Here is a 26,495-nt window from a genome sequence, read left to right on the forward strand (position 1 = left end):
TTTATAGAATTCTAGTGAAAGTAGAGTTTCAGTAGCTCCTTTCAGGAAACATTCTGTGTGCTTTCAGTTAGAAATTAAATTGTCCCACATGCATTTCAAGCTCCATACACAAATTGCCTTTTCACTTGAAACTTTTTACATGTGGTCTATTGCCAGAGGACACTCTTCCAGTATGACAACATACATGGTTGCTTAAGGTGTTTTTGACATACAAGTCAAAGAAAAGCTGAATTTCTTAATGCTCAGATTATTTTTCCTTATAGTCTGTCTTTAGGCATATTGGTAAAACATGACATAAGACCTTCTTTTATGCATGAATTCAGGAATAAATGGAAGTATGACCATTGTAAAGAAATAATTGGCTAGTGATTCAATATGGTGGTTTTAATCTGGTGTAAGAACTCTTCCTTCCTCCCTCCTAACCTTCTTCACACACCCAAGTTTTCTAATGTAGGCTAGGAGGGGTGTCAGAATCTTTGTTCAAGAGTACTATCGAGGCCAATGAGATTATTGCTAGACTTGTCTGCGGTGATGGACTGTTGATCTTTGTTTTATAGTTTGTTGGTGGTGCCTAATTGTCCTGGTTTTGGCTGGGTTAGAGTTAATATTCTTCCTAGTAGCTGGTATAGTGCTAACAACACTAATTAGTGTAACTTTCTTCCATATTCATCAAAACTCATATTTGCCTATTTATTTGAAAATGCTAAATGGAGAGAGAATTAGGCATGCATCAGAGTATTTTGCTTAAGTGTGAGAACTTAATAACTTTAAGTACACCTAATTTACAAAGAAACTTCCTCTAGGACAGAACGTGTATAGCTATCATCTCTTTATAGTTTCCCATAATTTTTCATTTCATATGCTTGTACCCACGTTTTTATTTCTTCAAACTTTAAAATTTGTTGGGATTTGACAAAATTTCTTTAATGTGTTCTCAGAGTTCAAATACCTGTGGTAGTGCGTTTTTAAAAGACAACCAATGGCAATGTGATTTTGGAATCCTTCCTAATAGTAGGACTTTTTTTCCAGAGCCAGACATGGACATTTTCAGTGTTGTTAGTTTATGGTTTCCAGAAAGATAAAGAATTTGATCAGGATTTCTTAAATATACTTTCATCTAAATTACTATGATACCATTTTGTCTGAGGGTAGATGTGAAGGGTGAGACAACAGGAAAGACAAGGTAAGCTTATATGTTAAGAATAAATTAATTCTTATATGTTACATTTTTGTAGTATTCTGGTTAAATAGAATTTGATCAGTCTTTCTAATGGTATTTTTGATTGAAGAAACACTACTGTTTAGACACTTTAGGTAAGTGGCTGTGTTTTTACTTAAAATAAATAATTAATTGAAATCTACTGCTGATTTAAATTTTAAAGTTCAGACAAGCTGATCATGTAGAAGCAATACCAAGGCTTTCTTTTCCAGGAGAATGGAAGCAGTCTGCTTTGAGGTGTTTGAGAGAACTAGCAGCTCCCATACCATTGCCTGCTGTGATTTACAGATTTGTGCATTTTACCTAGGACTACAAGAAGCCAGATTTACTGATACAATGGTTTCTCATGCCTGTTTTTATGTTGCCTTAGGTATAGTTCCTGCTACCATTAATCATCCATCTGTCTTCTTCCAATGGTTATTTGATTCTGATGTCTTTGTTCCGATTATGTCTTTATTTTTTACAAAACTTGAATTTTATGTTAATTTTAAAAAAATCTTCTAGTTTACAATTCCATTTTCCTTCAGTTCTTTAATCAGTAGAAGCTTACCAGTTGAAATGCAGGCACTCACTGTCAGTTTCATGATGCCATCTCTAAATTGGCTAAAGTCCTTTTCTTTCTAGCATTTTGTGTCATGCTATTTTAGACAGTTTTGTGTAAATAGAAGGTAAAATTTTGAACTGCATTAACAGCATTGGTGTAGCCTTTTATGTAACAGTTTTAGCTCAGTCTTGTCTAATCAGAACAACACATAATTGCTGATGTGTTAGGAACCTTAATAAAATACGTCAGAAACGGAATAAAAAGAAGATCAGTCTGCAGCACCCTGACTTTCCTGAAGCCAACTGATGAAGTGTTTTATAATAAACCTGGGATAAAAAGGCAGTTTTGTTTGGATTTTAATTAGTATTAGGTTCAGACTTTGCTATGTAATGTGGATTTGGAATACTGGTCAGTAATGATAAAAACTTGCAAGGTGTTTTTATTGATTTCTGAACAAAACAACAGGACTCATCTTTCAGCATTCTTATCAGAAGTATATGATATAACCTGCCACCTCCTGCGATTTTTTGATGTTTAAATTAATGGTAAAATGGTTTGCTGAAGTTACTTTTGAGGCCAACACAAGATGTTAATCATAATATCCAAGAAACATGTGGAAAGAGAAAGCAATGGCCAGCTTTGGTTTAAGACTCATTTTGGTATAAAAGTAAAAAATATTAGAGTAAATGTAATATGAAGAAATGGATATCTGTCTCTTTTGTGGGGATTTGCTAATCCCCTTGACAGCTAAGCATCATCATTAAATCCCAGGTATGGGCATCTGACTATGGAGAATTATAATTAATTTGTATGTGCAAAATGGTTACAGAGAACTACTACCAATTGCAGTGATATAGATGTCAAATAGGGGATATAATTAAAGTAATTTCATAAAAGTACATCTCTGAGGGATTATTAGTACAGACGCTTGATGGCTGCAGAGAAGATGGCACAATACTTTATTATGGGTATAAGTATCAAGAGTTCCATTCAATACGGTTCAGATTAAAAGAAGCTATCCCTGATGTGTGGGGTTTTTTGTTTGGTTTGGTTTGGTTTTTTTAAGGGTTTTATTAGGCTCCCTGGGCTTTTTAGAAGAAAGAAACGAAAAAGACAAAGCAGCATCATTCCAAAAATGATGTAATGGATAAAAATCTGGTTTTCTTAGGCTATAAGGACTTCATGAAATGTTCAGAACATCTCTTGGTTAGCTGTTCAGGCAAATTTGAAACCCTCCAGGTGACCTGATATAGTAAAAGAATCAATGTAAGGTATCAGGCACATAAAGTGGTAGTATCTTTGAATCAGTACCCTGAAAGTATATCCCTGGATCAGGTACACTGAAAGAAAAAATGCATACATAGGACATAAATTCAAGAACTGAGCCTTGTGGGAGTCTCCAAACATTTGAATCTGATTGGAAGAAAATACACACAAAATAATAAAGTGGGAGTCATTTTCTGATCTTCTCCAGAATCCTAAAGTCTGCTTCATTTTACCATCCAGGATAGAGAAGAAAAGCTTTTAAGTCAGCCAGCATCAGATTGATTCATAAAGCAAACAGGAAAAGTATTATGAGGCAAGGCTTCATGCTATGATAGACACCTAGGAATACTCATCTTTGGCAGTCTATTCATCTTTGGCTAAGGGGGTGGAAACTCTGGTTTGTCTCCCTGGGTAATGTGTGGAATCCTGTTTATACTCCAGCTCAGTTTATGTGGCCTTGGGGAGCAAAGTCTGGTCTTAGAATTAGCTGTAATTTTTGCTGATCAGATAGTGGTATGACTGGCCAACTATTTTTCCATGACTTTTGTAGGAGAACTGTATGACAAATCTATGACATAGTCTTATTTTTTAAAACATTTGTGTAGTGAAGGTGCTTGTTTCATCTGAGACAAACAGCTGGTGGTGATTGAGAGATTCCCTGTATAGGCGATTTGCAAAGATTTCTTTCTTTTTATAATGTGGAGAATTAGTTGTAAATAAAAAAAAGGGGGAAAAAAGACCATCGAGAAACTTTTTCATAAATTCCCAGTGCAAAATTACAAATTCACTGTTATCATATGTTATAGGTAGTTTAAATATACATGCATATATCTGCAATACATTTAATATAATAAAAAAGCATGCAGACCTACTTAACTTTAGGTATGCATTCAAAGCTGTGCACCTAATCTGACTCTTGCAGGGGGTGCTGTGGTTTGTCAATATATCAACAGACTGTTTCAGATCAGAACCTAATTTAAACAATTTCTCTAACAGTTGTGTTTTTGTGCATCCCTTCTATGGAAACAGCAGAGTGGACAAAACAGAACAGGCAAGACAGACCATCTCCAACTCTTTCTTCTTTATATGGCCAGGGTTCCTAAGAGCTTCAGTCATTGACTAAGGTATCATTGTTAACTGTGGTACAAATAGGGAATGAAAAAATGCCTGTGCCCCTAGACATTTATGGGCTAAGATCATGAACAGACAGAGGAATCTGAAAAATGAGATCAAACTGGTGTGATCTAAATTGTCTTAATTTACCAGCCATTTGACCATAACTTGGCTACTTAACTGTAATCCTACAGATCATAAGTATTGATCTGTTCCTGTATATGTAAAATTTTCTGTTACATATGGACAGCTTCTTTTAACCAAAAAACCATGCCAAACCTGACAATGTCAGGATGGGTTCCTTGATATTATGTCCTGTCATATGCTACATTTCAAGTTAAGTAATCTGTGGTCAGTTAAGTAGAGCACACATGACTGACTGCTCTCTTTCAGTTATTTCAATATATTAGGCCACACAATTTTTTAATGTATTTTATGAAGATGTTTATGATCAGTGGATTTTAGTTTAAGTACATGCCCCAAATCACTCCTACTGTGGTCTTTAAAGAGTGATTGTTTCTCAAAGTCATTGATAAGTAATATGCTTGTTGCTAAACAGAATAAGAAACTGGTTGGTAGATTGAGATACAAAAAATTATGACTTTTAAGCTTGTGGGTTATTAAGTAGGCAAGACCCAGAAATGCGCTAGGATAGGCTGGGGGGCGGGGGATGCATAATAATACATGTGCACAATCCATAGTTGAGGATGAGCTGGGAGAAGCATAATTTGGAAGACACAATAGCTGGTGTTCCGGAGTCAGGTCATATCTTTGTGGTGAATGAACATAGCTTCTCAGCCTACCAGGCATAAACGTATTTTTCATGGTTATAAAGTTAGTTCAAATGTGTATGTGGAACAGTGAGGTAGAAAGAACAGGGAGAGAAAGACATCTACTGTGGCAGTCCTGTTCTTCAGAGGGGAAGGACTGTAACGGACTAGAAACAGGACTGTATCTGTCCTGTTTCAGTTTTGTTTTCTAATAAACTGCTCAGATGGTTTGTGGGTGGGGTATAAGCATCATAAAATTCTTAAAAGATGATGTTTCATCACCGCTTTAGACTGCTCCATGTAGATAAGTGAGTTTTTTATTGAGATATCTCCTACCAAGATACAAATCCTGCATTTTATAAAGGACCGAGTGTTGCCATCTTTATCCTGTTTTTTTATAAAGACCAGTAGACGTTAATTCTGTTAACTGTATGTCTTAACTAATGCAATCTATTTTTCTTTTACCTGTGGATTAAGATGCATTAAAAGTACTATGAAAATGTAAAAACTGAAATGTAATTGCTAATGTAGAGAGTGCTGCATCAACCCACTATATAATTACTATCCTTAAAATGTCAAATTTAATTATAATGTCTTTAAACTGCTTATTTCAGATATTAGAGAAAAATTAGAAGAAACTACAGTAAAAGATTTAAAAATATTTAACAGTGTTTGAATTAGTAACACATCTGAATTAAGTTTTGATGCTTAGGCAGAAACAGCAGCATTGCATTTGGACTAAGAAATTACTTGCTGGCTTTGTCACTGTTGACATTAATTATTGATGGGGTTTCAGAAATAGCGCATGTGCTGTCAGAGTTGACTGTAATATAATACAGGGACTGCAGTGATGCTAGAGGGATTATAGAGAGGGAAGCACCTGTAGCATTTGGGGTTACATGCTTCTAATCATTAGACTTCTATTTTGTGGTAGTAAATCATATGAGTGATTAAAATAATGGAAAGATGAGTCGTCAGGCTTATTTCTATCGTGTCCCTCCACAGGAATTACATAGAAGAACCCAACTTCAGCCTGAGCCAGCAAAGACGAAGGCTCTTCAAACAGTTATTGAAATGAAGGTATGGTCTTTGCATGTTTTTCCATATGTTATTTTTGTAGCATGAACTCTTGTACTGGATCTGGCTGGGATGGAGTTAATTTTCCTCATAGCAGCCTCTATGGGGCTATATTTTGTATTTGGGACCAAAACAGTGTTGATAACACACTGATGTTTTAGCTGTTGCTGAACAGTGCTTACACAGAGTCAAAGCTTTCTCAGTTTCTCACTCTCCTCCCCCACCAGCAGTACGTTGGTAGTGGACAAGAGGCTGGGAGGGAAGGCAGCTGGGACAGCTGATCTTAACTGACCAAGGGGATATTCCATACCATAGAATGTCATGCTTGTCATGCTCCTCCTTGAGGAGAGGACATTCAGAGTTATGGTATTTGTCTTCCCAAGTAACTGTTATGCGTGATGAAGCCCTGCTTTCCTTGAAATAGCTAAGCATCTGCCTGCCCGTGGCAAGTAGTGAATGAATTCCATAATTTGCTTTGCTTGTGTGTACAGCTTTGCTTTACCTGTTAAACTGGCTTTATCTCGACCCAGGAGTTTTCTTACTTTTGCCCTTCCAATTCTTTCCTCATCCCACTGAGAGGGAGGGAATGGATGGCTGTGTGACACTTAGCTGCCTACCAGGGTTAACTCACACCACCTCGATTTATAATTTCTAATATTCTAATTAAATGCTTCCTTTTACTTCTCAACTTACTTTGCTGTGACACTAGGAATAATTAGTATTTCTCTCTCCCACTCTGTTTTCTTAATAAGACTTGATCAAAAAAAAATCAAGTGCAGCATTGCTGAATAACGAGAACCGCATACTACTTTTAAAAAGACTTGGGGCGGGGGGAGGTTTCAGGTGAGCCAAAGTAGATGGAATAAACTGATAAGCAGAAGCAAACACAAACTGTCCAAGGCCAATGTAAAGTGTTTTTTCTTCTTCATCTTTAAAAACAATACTTCTGTCAGTGGTTATTTGGCCATCATTTTACATCTAACCTAAGGAAAATATTCCTTGTGTCAGCAGAGTGATATGACAAAATGTGATAAAAATGCTGTCTTAGTCCTGAATAGTTTCCTCTTTCTAATATATAATATTACTAAAGTGTTGTGGCTTTTTTCCCCCCCACATAATAATTTAAAAAGGGAAAAGTGGTATTTTTGCATAATTCTATAAGTCTGGAATGTACATCTTTAAGAAAAATACTGAGAGACTTGAGATAATTTGTGAGTTGGCAATGCTGCCTGAAATACATTAATGATGGTCTTTCATTTCAGTCTTAAAAGGAAGTGCAAATTAAAGGCCTCATTTTGCCAGTGACTTCTGTTATGAGCAAATGAGTTCAGCATGTCTGAACATTGTGGTAAATACACAGTTACAAAAACAGCAGGACTTAATAAATACAGTATCTGCCTTTTAATAGATAATAATTAGTTTGGATTATATGAGCAACAAAGAAGGTACGTCGATTTCAGTATTCCATCTTCTGATGTGTATTTGCCTTGGAACTTCCTTGTTTATTCTAGTTCAGAAGTCTATGCATGAAATCTAAAACGTCTATTTTTGCAGTAACTTGTTACCCGAAGTGTATGGGGAAGTAGAATACTGGTTGAGAAACTTGCTTCTTTCTATTTGTATTCAGAATTATAAATTTTAAAGTTTTGTGTTACAGAGATAGTGTCTTAGAATAATTTATGGTCTTCCATGTGGGTTATTAACAATGTAAAGGTTATGTTGCAAAATAATTTGCAATTCCTCTTCCTGTACCAAAACTCTTTGAAAACAATGGGGGCAGGGGGAACATGACACACAAATGACACGCGACGACTATAGTTGCGGCCACTCTGATAGTGTCTGTCCCTGAACAGTAAAGTCTGTTCTCTTTGTCTCCCAGGGGAGTTGGGAGTGGTGCAATCTTCCACTTTTTAAAAATCTGACCTTTGTAATGAGGGCTTTCATTTGTCAGGGGTGAGGCTGTGATCACGTTGCTGGAGCGTTCTGATGCGGAGCCGCCTTTTGGCTCTGAGGCACACAGTTCTTTCCTTTCCTATGAACACACACTCCTTTGGGGTTGCCCTGTCTAAAATAGGCCTAATATTGAAAAGAAAAAGGGACAAATGTAGGATGTTGAAATCCACATGATTAAGCAGCAGTTTTTTCATTACAAGTTCCAGGCTTGGAATGTTTTCAAGTAAACTTAAATTGTCTTAATCCAGGCAGCATTTGTTTTGAAAAAAATCTGGAACATTTGTTTTGAATGATCAAGCATTGAAGCAATAATTTCCCTACAGTGTTGAGGGTAGAAGGAGGGAGAAGATTACTCTCTATATGGCAATCTGAGGCCATACGCTCCCCCATGCAGAGACTCCAAGCAGTATACATTTCTCTCTACGGCACCCAATCCTTTCCATCCCCTTGCCATGTTAACTTTTGTTGGAGTCCCCTCCCTGGCTCCCCCAGGCTCTGCCAGGAGGCAGCTTTCCCTCCTTCTTAAATCCCTCTATTCTTTCCTGTGGTTTTCTTCTGTCCCTTGCCACTGCTGAATGCTTTCTGTCCCTTTTCCCAGTCAGCCTACCCTTTCATCCCATGAAGTATACCTATTTCTCCTACCTATCATCTCGTATGTGATTTTTTGTGTGTCCTAAACTGCTTTTCTTCTGCCCTACCTTTCCTGTCCTGTCATGCTCTTAATTTCTCTCTGAAAACTTTGCAAGTAGTTGCCTTTTTTATAGAAATTGTATTTTCTGCATAACTGTTGTCTCTTAGACCAGTCTCTATCTTCTGTACACATACTAAAAAAAAAAAGGGGCAAACAAAAAAGATAGAAAATTCACATCCTATGTCTTGACTCCTGTTTCTGTTACTTTATTTATTCCTTTTCAGATATCTATTGTCTTTTGAGATGCATTGCAAAGGCCTTTCTTTCCTAACTTTCTTAGACATGTTTGCTTCCATGTGTCCCATGTCTTTTAGTTATTCTTCCCCCTTATATTCTTTACTTTCTGTTGCCTTGTCTGCAGCAGACCTTCTCCAGAAGCCCTTCTTTCTTCTGGAAAGCAGAGTCACAGGACAGGAGGAGGGCAGGATGCTTCCTTTTCCCACATGCTCCTGTTATTCCTTCCAGCTCCTGTTTGTATCTGGTTTTTTTTAAACAACTTGCTTAATCACATTGTAGCTGTTGCTTTCAAGAGATCTTTTTTGCTTTGCTTTGTTCCCCCAGCCCTCCACAATGGTTTTCTGAGATCCATTCTCCAGAAAGTGGGGTATACTAGATATGCTGTCTGTATCCTGGATTTAGTAAAAGGGTAAAAGTTTTGAGGTGTACATCTGCCCAAAACAGTGAGTTACATCATGGAGCTCATGATGTTCAGAGAAGAGCCACCAGTATGTTTAAAAATATTAACAAATAGTGAATGATTTTACGAGCTTAATTTTGTGTAGTTTAACAAACAGGAAATAACAGAGCAAAGAGATTACAGTCCGTAGATACCTACTGGAGGTATCTTCATAAAAAAAACAAAACAGCATTCATGTAATTTAATGACTTGTGTTATACAGGAAGTCAGTCTAGTTTTGTTGCAACGGTTGCTTCTGACTTTGTGACTATGGATATATGTATCTTTTTTCTCATTCCCAAATCTTTGTTTAAGCATAAAATAAAGCTGGGACATTGAAATTCTTTCCTTTAATTGCCATTGCACCCATTCATACTTGTGTGCTGAATCACTGATATCTTTGAATATCAGTGATATCCAAAGTTGATTAACACTGGCTAATATAATAAAAGGAAGCATACTTTTCATGATTTCGTTCTTTCAATAAGTACTCCTGAGCACATGAATCAGGTTAAAACTTGGTCATCTCTTGTGAGCCCCCGCCTGGAGTACCGCATTCTATTCTGGGGTCCCAGTACAAGAAAGACATGGACCTGTTGGAGCAAGTCCAGAGGAGGGCCATGAAAATGATCAGAAGGATGGAATACCTTGCCTATGAGGACAGGCTGAGAGAGTTGGGGTTGTTGAGCCTAGAGAAGAAAATGCTCTGGGAACACCTTATTGCAGCCTTTCAATATATAAAGGGGGCTTATATGAAAGACGGAGAAAGACTGTTTACCAGAACCTGTAGTGATAGGACAAGGGGTAACAGTTTTAAACTGGAAGAGGGTGGATTTGGGTTGGACATAAGGAAGAAATTTTTTTAAGATGAGCATGGTAAGACATTTGAATAGGTTGCCGAAGGAAGTTCTGGATACCTCATCACTAGAATTGTTCAAGGTCAGGTTGGACAGGGCTTTGAGCAACCTGATCTACTGACAGATGTCCTTGCCCATGGCAGTGGTGTTGGACTAGATGACCTTTAAAGGTCGCTTCCAATCCAAACTTTTCTATGATCTTGTTCAGACAGTGTCAGGCTTGAACCAGTGTTACTACTCGAGAGAGAAAATCAGAAATGAGTTGCCTACCAATATGGTGTAAAGCTCATTCTAAGTTTAGGGTATTGACCATCCTGAATGGATGGTCATATAGAATGAGGATATATACCTGAAATCTATATAATCTAGCAAAAGGAATTATAAAGTCTTTAAAAACGATAAGCTGTAAAGTACATGAAAATATTTGTGGTTTACCTTATTTGCAGAAAGAGCCATCTTTATGTATTGATCCAGCTTTGATATTTCAGGTATGGGTTTTGTTCTAAAAAAGCGTGTATGTGTGTTTGCGGTGCAACATACTCTTATAGTTAAGATTGCATGAACTTTCACGTCCCTTTTCAAAAATAAACCTGAGTATTCTCTGTATTAAATTGACAAAAAAGCATATAGTAAGAGTAGTCCTTGTGTGGTCTGTTGATAGCATGTGTACATATGTGCATTTAAATGCAAGTTTTATTAAATATGAAGCTTCAAATATTTGCTTCTGATTGCTTGTTGAATGCCCTACAAGCAAGATTTTTCACAGACAGTTTAAATTTATCAGCTGTTTAAAATGATGAAGAGTAGCATTTCATTGCTTTTTGTTTCAGAGTAAGACAGATATTCAGACTGGAATGTTGTATTATTTATAAATGTTTTGCACTACTATTTCCCGCCAATGTTCAGGGAATGTGCTATAGCACTCTTGTAAGGAATGGATATATAAGACTCATAAAACATTATTGTGGAAACTCATTTGTAGACTTAGTCTCCTTTCCATTGTGCAATACTATTTTCTTCAGCATCAGGACACATACTAATTGTTTCATGTTCCAGAAAAGATGGATTTCTGATAGGCCCAGCATAGAAATAGCCCTAACCTCTCTCACAGAATATCTGCAACACTATTCTAATAAAGGACATGAGGAAGACGTATTGGTTACTGCTGGAAGGAGGGGATAGATTAGGGTGAGTACCCTGATCTACACCACAAATCCTGCTATATAATCTTATGTCTTTTAATAGATTCAGAGGGCCTGACTGGGAAAATCTGCACAAATGTTTCATGGTTGTAGAACTCAGAAGATGTTTATTAGTACCGGTTGAATACTAAGCTTCTTCCTTACTATTACTGCAAAGAATCTTCTTTGTGATTCAACACAGACCTATGTAGTTTGGTAGAATGCTGCTAATGTGGGTAAGTCTTAGAGGTTCGAAGGAAATACTGCATCTGTTCCTATTTCAGTTTCTGAAAGATTGCCAGACCCTGTGCCACAACAAGAGCTGGTTGAAAGTTTTCCCATTGAAGTTTTCTATGGGAAAACGCTGATTCAGCTGAATCAGAAGATTTTTATGGGAATGTGCCTATTCTGTCAAAACTTTTAGTGAAAGCAAAGCTATCTAACTTTCTATCCATCCTGTAAGTCAACCCAGCTCCCCTGTGGCAGTACCCATTGGGACCTCCAGGCTGTCTCTATTATCTTTGACCTACAACGTTCCTCGCTTTTTAGCAGTTGTCCAGACAGGAAAACTTTCAGGTTTCCTGGGCAAGCCAGCAGCCTGTCTGGTGTATAGAGTCCTGTATTGTTCATACATAAGGGAACAGTACTTTTGACTCCTTGAACAGTCTGTGAATGAAGGTGATGTCTGGCTTCTCTTCTGTCTTGTCATCACTGACGTTTTGATAAATTATTCTGAAACAGATATTAGTCTTCAAAATTTGTAAAATATCTGGCTTCTGTTCTAATAAAAAATTGATACAAAACTGTGACAATTTTTCTAGAGATAAGGAAAAACAGGTTTTACACAGCTGTAATCAAAATATGCAGAGATTGATTAAAAATAAACTTTTCCTTGGAGAGTTCAAACTTTTTGTGATAAAGTATAAGTACAGAAAGTGCTTCCAAAAGTTATGTTAGATATTTCTCATAAAACTTAAACGTTATTCTGTGATGTATAAACCTTCTAAAGAGTGTAGCAGGCTGTACTATAAATTATTTCTGCCATGTTAGATTTGCAAACATGTAAAATACAAATGCAGTACAAAAAGCCAGACTCTAAGACTGAGCTGGAGAGATTTGATGAGGACTACTCCCAGATGAGATGTCACAACAGGTTGTGTAAGTATTAATAAATTTCAGTGCAAAATCATTCTAAAGTGCAATGAAGCTTAGGTTTTGCTTTTATCTTCAATAATGGAAGTAGAAAATTTCTAAAATGAAGCCTGATGGAGCAAGCAGATTTGACTGTAGTATCTGTGAGAGCTACAGTAATTTATTGTTGTGCATAAGCCTTGATAGCTTTGAAAACTTGTTTTACTTTCAGTATTTTTCTTTTTGTGTAATTTCTCCAAATGCTAAGATTTAACGAGAATTCTTCCCTTTCCTTTTTTTCATTCTAGCTGAACCATTTATTTTTACATTCTTCTGTTAAAAAAAAAAAAAAAAGGTTTATGGAAAAATGTTTTGTGAATAGAACAGTTAACATCTTAATATTTATTTTCTGTCATGTGAAGAGCTGGTCATTTAATAGAAAGATTACTTGTTTTTTGTGATTATTCATACAGACTTTTCTCTATGATATAAGTCATGCTGATTCCATGGACAAATATTAATAACATTTTTAGGATTCTGCTATCGGAAACCTGTCATGTTAATAATGTTAGACAAGCATACTAAGTAATTTAAGTTGCATTTTACCTGTAACTTGAAAAGTTGTTATTCAATAAAAAAACTCCACAATTATGTTAGATATAGGCATATAACCTTCCTGGTTGGAAGTCTTACAGAGTGGGGGTGGTTGTGGTGGTTTTGTTGTGTTTTATTGTTTTTGGTTTTTTTTTAAAGTTGCATCCCTAGTTAGCTCCTTTGTGGCTTTTAATTAATTTTTCATGGAATAATCTTTTTCTTTGAACATACCCTTCAAGAAAGGAAAATATGGGCTGCAGATTAAGATTATCATCAGCATTTTCAGTATCAGATGTTTTCCAGAAAAGAAACAGCTAGTGGGGTAAAAGATAAGAAGCAGCAAGTTTCACATTCCAGGAATTTTTTTTGTTTCCTTTGAATTCTGACACTTATTTTTTCTGTTGGCTGGAGCTACTTTTCTGAAACGGGATGCAGTTGATTTGAAAACTTGTAAGATGCACAAAAGGCTTTGGTATTCCCCATCAAAGTGTGTTACTTTGCCTATACGGCATTAAATTATGTTTGCTGTCATGTAAGATAGCTCTCCTCAACTTCAATTTTAAACGCCTTTGTCTTGAGATTTCTTACTGAAAAGTTTTACATCCTTTTATATCACTGAGCTCTTGTCTGGATTAAAACAAACTGAAAAACTTGTCAGACAGGAACCACAGTGTATTTGCAGAGCTGTACAACCCAGAAATGTATCTACCGCTGAAAACTGGTATATTGCAGTGTGACGATGCAAGTGAATGAGTCTGCATTCAGCAGCAAGCTTGATGTATTTTTCCTGTTTTCACAATGTTAGCAGTAGGCAAAATTTGACAAGTCTTTTTTTTCCTCTCATGTTTCCCCCCGTTACACAATAATTTTCTGTTCACTTGGTATGACTGTACGCAAGTGCTTATCCTGCTATGCATTTTAAAGCCATTCTCTTTGTATGATTGAACGCATATACATATACCTATATCAGTAGAGTGTTATTATTAATGTACTGTGGTTTCGATTGTGCGATCAAACAAAACTGCTTAATGAGGGGATGGTCTTTCACAGAAGAACTGTGCTTTTATTCTGATGCTAATTTTCGACTAACTGTTTTGAATTAGATTGTTTCTGTGTTCTACTGCTTGCTACAGTCATAGTAGAGTGATTTTTCTGATGTTTTCAGTGGAACAGGGTTTGACTGAAAATTTGTTTACACATGAATAAAAGGAATTAGATCTTATAAAGATTTGTAAATTTAACTTTTTACATTACTTGGGTTGTGAACAATGCAGCTGGCTATTTGCAGAAGAGAAAAGCCAAGAAAGAAGCGCTGAAGTCAGTCCTACTTTTGGGAAACACATCCAACTGCTTCTACAATAATTATATTGCAAAGCCATTTGTGATTAACTATTAAGGCATTAATATTAAGGGTGCTAAAAACCTTAATATAGTTTGCTAGCGAGATGCTGAATATATTTCAGTGGCATCAGACATTCAGGCTTAAGATCACTGTACTATGATTACTGTGGCAGTAATGACGGTGAAAGAATATTATTTCTACCCCATTGGAATTCATGAATATTTGTCTGCCTTGTGTTTCATGATTGCAAAGCCCAAATGAAGAGATACAATCAGGGCTTTATTCTGTCAGATCATAAAAAACCTCCAGAGATGGATGACACCTGGCCAACCATTTCTAATGCTTGTACTCAAAATATAACCCTTGTAGGCATTGCAAGACTGCTTTTAGGTCCCCCTTGACACCTTTTCTTCTCTAGGCTGAACAATCCCACTTTCTTCTGCCACGTCTTAGAGGGCAAGTACTCCAGCCCCACAGCCCTCTTGGTGGCCTACTGCCAAACTCATTCAAGTTCATCAAGTCTGTCTTGTAGTATGAGGCTTAAAACAGGATGCAGTATTGTAGACAAAGTCTAATGAAAGCTGAGTAGAAGGCAAGAATTTCTTCCCTTGATCCTACTTACTGGCTGTGTTCATGTTAACACAGCCCAGGATGCTGTTTGCCTCCTTTGCTGCCAGCGCTAGCTCCTGTTAAGCTTCCTGTTCACCAAGATTCTCAAGTCTTTTTCAGAAGAGCTGCTCCCCAGGGAGTTAGTCCCCACCTGCTACAGCTGCATGGGGTTCTTCCTTCCTAGGCTCAGGACTTTGCTTTAGTTTTTTGTCAGATTTCCTAAGGTTCTTGTCTGCCCATTCATCCAGTCTGTCTGGGTCCCTTTGGAAAGCAGCCCTGCCCTTGAGCACATTGAGTGGTCTCCCAGCTTGCTGTAATGTACAGGCTTTGTGAGCCAGCACTCTCGTCACCTCTTTCAGGTAAAAGATATTTTCAGATAAAGATATTAAACAGGACAGGTCCCAGTATGCACCCCATGGTACTCTTGTTACTGGCTTCCCAGGTAGAGCACAACCTATTAACCATTACCATCTAAGCCAGATCATAGGATTATTTTTTTACCTTGCTAATTGTCTACTCATCCAGATCATAATGTCTCAACTTGGATACAAAAATATGGGAGACAGCGTCCAAAGCCTTGCTAAAGTTGAGGTCAATGATACCCACTGTTCTTTCTTCATCCACAAATCTAATCATTTTATCACAGGAGACAATTGGGTTTGTCAAGCATGATTTACTGTTGGTAAGTCCCCACTGACTGTTCCCAATTACCTTCTTTACATGATCAAAAATACTTTCCAAGAAGATTTCACCATAATTTTCCCAGGGAACAAAGTGAGGGTCTCAAGCCTGTAGTTCCCTGGTTTGTTCTTTTGGTCTCTTCTTGATGGTAAGTGCAACATTTGCCTTCCTTTAGTTGTCAGGGATCTCCTCCAGTTTCTATGATTTTTCGAAGATGCTAGAGCGTGGGCTTGTAAGGACATTAGCCTATTGTCTCAACACCTTTGGATACATCCTGTTGAGTCCCATGGGTTTTGTATGGGTTGAGCTCTCACAAGTAAACCCTGACTGTGTCCTCACTGTTGATAGTCCTCTTGCCTGAGCCTTTTCATTAAGCACAGAGGCCTGAGAGACCTTGTCATTGAAGACTAAGGCAAATACTTTCCTATGTAGCTCAGATTAACTTGAATTTAGGCTCAATTGCTCTGACTTTATGAAGACAGTGTGGATAAGTTATTTCTATTCAGACCTTCTAATTGGGTCAAGCTGTGCTATGATTTATCAAATGAACTATTATGTGACAGCTTCCTTTTCTAGCCAAACTGTCTCTGTATCCTAAATACTTTCATTAATGGAGATATATGGGAAAGCTCTTTGTGGTTCATTGGGTGTGTTCATGTGACATTATTTCACAGAGAAGCTGTGAAGTTCTATAATTTTGATGGGACTCTTTCACGCTGCACAGGTAGAATCCTCTCATACAGCTCCTATAGTGTGAATTATTGTTTTTGACTCAGTAATAACGGAAAAGATGTGGGCAAATAAGTTTTTATTTACTTTACAAAAGAATAATATTGTTAACTACAGTAAATACCGTTCTTTGAGATGTGTTGTCCCATACAGGAGGAGGATTAGCTGAGAATAAGCATTCTTTGTTTCCTTAGTTGAAGGCACAAAGGATATTCAGGATACTCTGCACAGATACTCTATCTATATGCACTCTAGCATGTTTGGTGAAGGAGCATCAGCTTCCGAGAAACATCTTGAAGGACCACAGTTACTGTAAATTATATCATGTTATAATTCTATGTAGAATTTCTCTGGGATTGAAAATTGTAAGGAAAATACAAACTTTAACTTCATATTATGAATACTTATCCTGTTAGATCTTGGAAAACCTCCAGGATTTCAGACTATGAATATTTTCACTTGTTTATGAACAGCTTTTATACTGCAAACTAAATAATTTGAATCTTTCCCACTCAAAAACCTATATTAATTTAATTAGTGTAAGAAATACGATAATAAAAGAAAATTTCTCTCAGTCTGAGACTTATTATTGACTATAAAGATAAAAGCTAAAATGTTAGAGGAATGATAGTGTGCCATCTAAACGACATTGTTTAGTCCTTACATAGCTTTGATTCCATATGGATTTGTAACAGTGGTTGCTAAATCTTAAAAACAATCTGAGCTTCTTTTTTACGTTAGTACCAAAAGTTCAGATGCTTTTTAGAACTTTGTCAGAACTATCCTGTGTCTTAAATTGCTAAATATGCCTAGCTGTATCATGAAGGAAGGTATTACAGGAGTTCTGGTTTTGCTTGCTTTCAGGCAGCCTAGAGGAAGCATTGATGTACTCTTAGAACTCAAGAAAATAAAACAAATTTTGAAAAAAGAAACAGAAACAAAGTTGTATTTACGCAGAGTGTTTGAGCTTAGGTTGTCCTGGTTAAAGGATCAATTCAGTTTGTATTTTTTTCCAAATTAGCTTTCTAGGTTAATATCCTGATCTTACTGAATCAGGGTTGGTTTGTTTGTGGGGTTTTTTTGGTTTGGGGTTTTTTTTTTTCTTCCTCATTGACCTCAGTGGAAGAAGAACTTCACCGCCATCTCTGATTTTTTGATGGATGGTTGCTCCTTCACTTTCTTTAATTGATAGTCTGACCATTTGAATCACAATGTTTTCAATTTCTTAATAAATGTCTACAAACGGTGTCTAAAGCAGATTTCCTAAAGAGTCATTTTGCAATGCTCTTTTAAACAGAGAATTATGTGAGAAGTTTGTGTATTCACTTTTTTAATCTTTCTGAGTCTCACTGAAGAGATTTAATCAATTGCTAAATGACTGGCGACAACCAAAAAATCCCTGGTGTTTTCAGGCTGTGCTGGCACACACGGCAGCCATTGATTGTGATGTAGAAAATTTTTAGTGGTTGTGGGTTTGTTTATTTTGGGACTCATAAATCCCAAAATCCTCTCTTAGTGATGTGGCTGAAGTAGTATGTATGTAGTATGAAGTAGGAAAAGTATGTTGAGGAGACAAGCTTTCTTCCTCCTGACAGCAGGCAGAACTCTATGGAAATAGGGAAACTCAGCATCAGGCTGAGCGACGTAATGAAGTGGCCTGTCGTTCTGCAGTAATGGACTGGCCTCCCCAGGGTAAGCTATGTGTCTAAGAGCTTGGAAGAATAGCCGGGCCTAGATGGTTAGCAAAGCAAACAAGGTATGTTATCGTGTACATGTGGGAAATAGGGCATCTTCCATTCTCCCTTCATCCCTAACTGTGTAGGATTGAAGACAGAATTTAGACCAGAATGTATTCTCTACAGACTACACAACAGAACATAGCATTGAACTTTTTTCCCGGGGCTGAAAGAGGTCTAAATTCTGCATTTCTTTAAGCCAAAATCAATGTAATCACTCTTGCTTTACGACAGTATGTGCAATCTGTATTTGTGCCATCTATTTTTGCTATCTTATTATTTGATGTTCATGCAAGTACAGATATGCTTTTGTTATGCTTTAATATAAAAGTTTTGTATAATTTTCAGTACTGTCTTTTTTTATAACTTAGGATACAAAAATAGCTTCACTTGAGCGCAATATAAGAGATCTTGAAGATGAAATACAAATGTTAAAGACAAATGGAGTTCTGAATACAGAGGATCGAGAAGAAGAAATCAAACAAATAGAAGTTTACAAGAGTCACTCAAAGTTCATGAAAAATAAGGTAAGGTCTATTAATAAAGTAGCTTAATGCTGTTAAATAATAGAAACAAAAGTTTTAACTTGACCGTTTTCAAAACAAGCAGCTCTGCATGTCTTTTGGTGAATCTCTACTATGCAATACTCAGTAGCTATGGAGGAGTGAAGCATTTTGCATAAATAAAACTCTGTTTATGTTTTGACTTTAGGAAGAGGTAAGGAAGAGGCTATTTCACCACTTCTGCAGAGGCTTCTACAATCCTGAGTCTATACGATGTTCCCTTTTCCCTCTCTTGTGTATGGTGTCTTAATGTTGGCTTTTTGAAGTCTTTCATAATTTTTACGTGCACCATTTTGCCACAATTTTAATTAACATTGCATTTTTTTCCTGGTTTTGACTGTAGTTTTACAGTAGGGACTGCTGTTACATAGAAGATGCCAAATTGTAATCTCCTAGTATTTTAGAGACTTGCAATTTGATGACTTTGTTCCTGCAGAGTACCTTTAATTTGAAATTATTTTACATAGATAACTATGAGTCGACCACAAGCAGGTAGTAAATGCGTAGTGATGAAACTAATTTCCTGGTATCAAGCTCAGAAAATAGTATTGCTTGTCATTATTTTAAAATACGTCAGAAGTAAAGCTTGATGTCTAAATTGTTGTCACAGCTGGTCTTTCTACCTCCTTTAATTTTGATGTGCTCAGCTGCTGTGTAGGTAAAGATGAGCACTCCAAATAGTCTTTCTTGTCTGGTCCAGTATTTCTTTTATGATATTTCAAAAATTGCCTTAAAAATGGTAATAAATATATATAATGTTAGAATTTGTGCTGGTTTATTCCCAGCTCTCTACCTTGAATGTGTCTTGTTTATGAAGTGATACAATATACTGAATTAAAGTACTTGATTTAAAAAAAAAAAGTTTGAAATTATGGAGGCTGAAGCTGATGCTCCCATTCTCATATAAATAAATTTAGGTTTTGGCAATAGCATTTTTAAAAAATATTATTTATAAGCTAAACTAAGATCGGTTGAAACAAGTCACAGCAGCCTGAAGTGCAAACACTGAAAGGGAAAAACAGCCATCTCATCTCTTGATGTTAAAAATTTGACCATAATGCCAGAATAAAATCTAGGTAAACAACTTCAGTAGTCATGATTATTATGAAATCTTACTTTATTTTAAAAGTCTTTCCATCCTAGTTAGTTGTTTGGGTTGTTATTGTGTTTAATATTTAGGGTTTTTTGCAAATGTGGAAATTGTGTATGTGAAATTCTAGGGAGCTGAGATGGACTGATTCAATTTTTGTGAAACATATACTTGCAGCTCTGAAAAAACTGCTTGAGGAGAAGCTGGTACTATTACCTCTCTAGAGGCCATGTAAGCATAAAAAGTAATTGGCTGAAGGTGTAGTTCTCTGTACCTTTGTTGATGCTAAAAATGCTTAGCAATGTTGCTGTTTAAGTACACAGTTTGCAATATCAGGTAGGTAAATGCCATTACCACTCTTTCAGAGTTGGGCAAGCTAAGCTTCAAGTGAAAGTATACAGCTTGTCAGAGCTGGTCAGAGAATGAAATGGCGTCAGCTCTTCCTGGAGAAGCGGAGTTCTCTGATTTTCAGATTTCCTTTGTAAATTAGACCATCATTATCTTCTTGACAAGATGCTTTTACTTTGTCTGAATTCCACAGTGAGTATAGGAGTAAAAAAATTCACCACTGTGTAGTGCTGGATACTGAAGATTTTCTACCTCAGAAGAGCTGTTTCCAAACTGGGAGACAGAAACTAGTATCTTGTAAACTATTTCACAGGAAATGCTGGTGTCTTGGGATATTGGGGCATATTTTTTATCTTCTCCCTGGGTGTTTATGCTACAGAAGAAATGGAAGTGTTAGTGCACATGTGGAATTGATCCAGATTTATTAAAAAAAAAAAAAAAAAAGAAAAAACATCAAAGAATATATTCTGTTGAAAAAAGTAGCTTCTTAAGCTACTGAAAAGTAGCTAAAGTTCCTAGGTAGCATTATCATCAGGAAAATTATTTTGCCTATTTAAACATCATTAATTTCAAAGTAATTAATTTACAGTAATTTACAGCAAAACTCCTAATGTATCTCAGCGAATCTGTTGATATGAAAATATTGTACAAAGCCTAGTATTTTGTTAACAATCTTCTGATGTTTTTGTGAGGAAAAGCTTCAGTATACTTCTGTGGCAGAGAAATGAGATGAATGAGAAGACTATTTAATATGTCTTGTTTTGTCACAATCTTCTGATCTTTGATAAATGCCACATTCTGATGAAACTTTGTCTGTTTTCTTTCACCAGTGCTTTTTTTCCATTTAAAATTGAGATTTTCAACAGCAGATATTATTATCATTCATCTGAGAACCTTTTAAGGTGGAAAAGTATTTATGTAGCTGTCAGCAACAGATCTTATTATACCTGATCTGTTGAACCTGAGCTTGTTGATAAATTCTGATAAACGGAAGTCTTGATTGATGGCAAAGAACAGAACAAAACTCTTCTCACAGTTAACAATCTTAGGTGGTACAAAGCTTTAATACTTCATATTTATTCTTGAAATATAACTTGTTTTAAATCTGTTCTTGATTTAAGTAAGTGGAAAAGTGTTAAATGGAGGGCAATACTGAATATTATTTATTGTACGTGAGTGGCAGAGAATATTGCGAAGTGTTAATTTCCTTAATGAATTCTTAGTAATATTCACTCCTTCCAAATATGTAGGCTTTAATTTTGACTTGCAGTTAAATAGAAGTTGTAGACATGAGAAAGAAAACTTGCTTAGGTTTTTTCTTTTTCCTTGATTACTTGATGAGGAATTTCCTTGCTCTGTTTTTGAAGGGACAAAAATTGCCATCACTCACATGATACAGAAATTGTCAAAACAAGTCTTAAAGTTTTCATGACTAAGCGATATGAAGCTTCAAATATCTTCCTTAAGGATATGAAGAAAACATATAGGATGATATTTTTAAAAATAATTAGTGCTTTGCAAGACTTCCTTCTCTTAATAGGGTTTGTCCGTTGGCTAGTAGCCAGAATTTTTTTTCAGGTGCGAGTTTGCACTCTGGAATGTAAGTAGTTCTTTGAATATTAGAACTCTCATGCTATTGGCAGGAAGGAGTATGAAAATCTAGTGATAGTTCAGCACAACTTCAGCAAATTACTGTTAGGATGAGTTTTAAGAATTGATTAGGTTGTAACAAGGCTTTCTGTAATTACTGTCTGTGTATAAGAACTTGTCACACTGTGTGAAGGAAGCATGCAAGTTCTAGATGATCCTGTAGAAGAAATACACAGGAAAAGAACTACAGCATTTTTTTGTGGATAGGCCTGGAAATATGATACACACTTTAAAAATAGACCTTGACCAATATGACCGGTAGAATCTACAGATAGACTTGTAGCGTCTACTGTGTGCAGGCACTTCACTTCATTTGCGTTGCTCCTGTTTTTCCTTTACTTAAATCTTTCACTTTAAAAAGCAGTTGTCATTTGTCACATAAGACCAGATGCTCATGATGTGTAAGTCTGCATAGTTTCGTTTAATGGAATTATTTACTTAAAGATTTAGCCCATTGATTTTTAATATGCAATATTCAGGGGAAAAGCTCAGATTTTTTTTGTTTGCTTTGTTTTGTTCTCTTTCTTTCCCAGTTCCTCTATGTAATTTCATGTCATTTTGGTGTCTAAAAATAACAATGTGAGAAAAAGGTTAATGGTTTTCTGGAAATGCTGGTATCTAAGGAACTGAAATTATGGGAGGTGACAGAGAATCATAAATTGATACAGACGACAAAGGAGCCAGGGTTTCAGGAAAGGAAGTGAAGCAAGATCATATTGGGCGATGTTGAAAAAACGGTGACAGGCAAATTACACATACAAAATATGTGAGATAGTGGGGAGGTCAGGATCAGAGGACAAACTTGAAGTTCTTTAGATGCTACAGCACTTATACCCAGACTTGTAGGTTATCTTCATTGTAGTCTTTATAAAGTACAAAATGTTTTCGCCTTTGTCTTTTTTTTGTACTGAGATGAAGAGATCTCATTGAATCATGACTGGTCTTCCACACAGCTTAAGATATAGCAAAGTGAAAATGCTTTTACATCTGCTGGAGACAGAAATTTATTTCGTACCCCGTTTAATTTTTTTTCACACTCTAACAGATAATGCAGAACTTTAAAAAAGTAAATATACGGAGGTCTAAAAATTTCTTTTAAAAAGTTATGTGTTTTTTTGTTATGCCTTTGGTATTTTTGGTACTTAATCTTTTTAAATTGAAGTTTTAGTACATTTTCACCATGGTACTTTATTTTAATAAAACACCAGTCAAAAGCATAATTATTCAACACAGGTTTCCCCTTTTTTTTGTGGTTTCTTTTTTTAATGTTTTATTTGTTTGAGAGCTCTAACACATTTTTAAACTCCTGGCAATTTGTAGGACTTGTAGCCAGAACTTTATACTAAAAAGATTCTGTTTCTGAAACACAAAGAACATACCTGAGCTGAAAATAAAGCTTTTAAAAAATTATTATTATTATTGTTGCTCAGGGTGTGGGTGTGTGGGTTGTGTCATGGAAAAAAGCGGGAAGAGTTTCTAGGATAGATTAAGCGTCTGTGATGTTCACATGGGTCTCATATAAAGCATGTGATGTAATTCAGATTGGCTGCAGATCTACCTTTTGTCTTTATGTCTTGTAGACAGATTTTCCCATTGTTGCTTTTGTAAACATTTTTGTCTTCGTTGCCATACTCGCTTACATGTTCTGGCAAGGGATGGAGGAAGGTGGTTTGCTTTCAAGAGAAAGTTTTCTCTAGCAGTTTCTTAACTGCACTCTTTACGTTTTCTTGATATCTGGTTTTTAGACGCTCCTTTTCTTATCTTGATATTTTCAGACTGTGAAGGTGACTGCTTTTGGTGCCAGTATAGATTCTTGATTTTATACAGTAGCTCAGGGGTAGCTAGCCAAGTACCTTAACCAGCTAGGCAAACATACTGAGATTCATAAAGAGAAATAAGGAATAAATATATTAAGATATGCATATGGAATATAGTTGGAAGAAACATTTTTTTTTAAATTTAATTTTTAAGAATACACTTGCAATGTAAAACTAAAGAGAAATACTTTGATCAACAGAAATGTTTCCAGTGACTGTTGCCATACAATATCGAATCTGAAGTATTTTAGTACGTGGATCTTTAAGATGTGTTGAATAGGATCAGCCTGTGGGTACATATTATTTTTCTCCTGGGGATTTTTGAATCCCCTTCCATCTAGCCCATCTAGATTTCTTGCATTCCAAAAGTTTGTTGGGATGCAACTGATGGGAGAGAATGGAAAGAGCTCTTCTCACACTTCTCTGGTTTTTGCAGAATTGAAAATGGAATTTTAAAAAAAAACGTCTAGGCCTTACAGTCATCAAGAAAACTTTCCAAATACAGAGCAAGTGTGGTTTCTCTGAGTTATGGAGATGCACTGAGGCGTTTCATTTCAAATAATCCTCATGAGATGATATATCTGAACTCATCTGGTGACCAGTGTTATTTCACAGAACTTTAAGACTCATAGTTGTACGTCACCTAATTCACCGTCCTTTAGCATCTTTCTGTGTATTGTCCAGTGCTTTGTTCAGATTCATATATTCTAAATCCACCACACTTCTGCTTTCTGTGGCTACCCCTCCCATTTATCATTGTGGAAAGGGAAGAATAATCACAATTCCATGACATTTACTGATGAACCTTAAATTCAGAAGCTGCTTCTTAGTGACTGGGTTTCAGCTGTTTCCCCTAGGATATGCTTTAACAATCTCACAGACCTTTTACTCTGTGGAATTTTTTATAACGTTTTCCCCAGATTTCTCTTAAGTTAATCACTTTGGCTTGGCTTTCCTAGTACCTGAGAATTCCATATGAACTGCCAGAGAGGAAAAAAGGAGGTAGGGATGGTGGGCAGCAACACATTTGCAAGAAGAGTAAAGTTAAAATTCTACTCTCTCTTTTCCTCTCCTTACTAAGATGCCTGCTTTCCTCTATCAGGCTCCTAAAAAACCTTGATTCATTCTGGCCAATGAATAGTCACAAGAATCATGCTTTTGGAAGGAACAGGCTATTGGATTGAATTTATACTTTTATGAACACTTTTTTTTCCTATACATTTTTTCTGTCCTGGCAGACTTGCCTCACACAGGATAAATTCCTTTGAACTTAAGTGAGGTCCATGGTGAATTTATAGGCCAAATCATCATGTATAATCTTTAAGAGTTTCCGTTTAACTTCTGCAACAGCAAGACAATGATTCTTAAAACAGGGTACGCCAAATTACAAGAAACTCAATTGAAGCTGTGAGTGTAAAAAGCCTGAATCTTAATCCTCTTTTTTATTTACAGGTGTATGAGTTGTATTATATCATGGTCATTCACACCTTTCAGATTTCAGGTGCAACTATGAATTGGAGATGATCTAACCTTTTTTTTTTTCACATTACAGATCGACCAACTGAAACAAGAACTCTCAAAGAAAGAATCAGAACTACTTGCCTTACAAACTAAGCTTGAAACCCTTAGCAATCAGAATTCAGATTGCAAGCAACACATTGAAGTGCTTAAAGAGTCACTTACTGCCAAAGAACAGAGAGCGGCCATACTTCAGACAGAGGTATCTTGTAATCATAAAATGCAATAGAAATACTTAGTTAATAGGATGTGTCAAGGTGGTGATGTGTTTGTTGCAAGTCTGTGTAGAAGGCAATTTGTTAAAGAATAGTGAAGTAATTTAAAACCCTTTAAATGCCAATATATTTGGTATATATTTTTCGTACTATGCCAGCTCTCATTCTAGAATTTTTTTAGAAGCACCTATGATTCCATTTTAAGAAAATGTTTGTGCCTAATTCTTATTGGCTTCGATGGGGAAAACTGGGCCTTAATGACTTGATTATTGTGATTTTATTCCTTATTTCTTCATCCATTAGTTGACTGAGTTTTCCTTTTGGTTGCTATGGCTTGATGCTTCTTTTTTACTGTGTATTTCTATTCTGAAGAATGAAGCTTCTGATGTATTTTGAAGGGATCTGTTGAAGGGTGCATGATGTTAATCTGTGGTTTTGTTTTGAGTGCAATCAACATTTATTTTAAAATACGAATAATTTCAGTCTTTAAAACAGTCCAGTGCATTAGTTATGTATGTATCTACAAAGTCAGGTCGGAAAAATATGGGTAATCGAGTACAAGGTTGCGATGGTTGTTGCATTTGGTGGAATGTGTAAATCCAGTGTTAAAAATGTGATCCATTAAATAATTTCATGGGGTTTTAAAAAACTTCATGGACTTGGAGCACACAATACTGATTAGATTGATTCCTGTTGTAGCTTCTTTGGTTTATCTTTAATGTGTGTACCCCTTTCAAGAAACAAAAATACCTGTGAAATTCAGTCATACCATGCAAATAGGTTCTATTTAGAGAAGTGTATTATTTAAGGTATACAGGAATCTTACAGAATGTTTCGAATTCCTGGCTAACAAAGCTGTAGGAGCATGAAAAACAGCTTAAACTTATCATTCTTATGGAAGCAGGAAATAAATATTTCTAAGATTCTGATTATCCCTCTGTGCTGTATGTCTTATCCTCTGTACATTAAGAAGGTACAGATGAAATCTTGGCGCTTCCAGCTTGTGTTTAATAGGCCAGCCAGCATATGTATATAATACAAAATAATCATAGTAGAACAAGAGTGAAATCTCCAGCAATTTTGGCAGATCTCAGTCTAGGTTTTGAGTAGTAAAGATTACATATT

General features: G+C 36.1%; 1 protein-coding gene across 1 annotated transcript in view; it reads left to right on the forward strand.

Annotated features, from left to right (window-relative positions):
• Positions 1-26,495, forward strand: part of ERC2 (ELKS/RAB6-interacting/CAST family member 2) — a gene marked incomplete at both ends in the record, with an annotated part of 440,763 nt that overhangs the window by 96,269 nt on the left and 317,999 nt on the right. The window contains 3 exons of the mRNA XM_082004800.1: positions 5,918-5,992; positions 18,541-18,696; positions 25,190-25,357. Of these exons, the coding sequence (XP_081860926.1) occupies positions 5,918-5,992; positions 18,541-18,696; positions 25,190-25,357 (399 nt within the window). The remainder of the gene's footprint in view (positions 1-5,917; positions 5,993-18,540; positions 18,697-25,189; positions 25,358-26,495) is intronic.

The sequence above is a fragment of the Phaethon aethereus genome, assembly GCF_964289735.1.
Source record: "Phaethon aethereus genome assembly, chromosome: 11".
NCBI classification, from domain to species: domain Eukaryota; kingdom Metazoa; phylum Chordata; class Aves; order Phaethontiformes; family Phaethontidae; genus Phaethon; species Phaethon aethereus.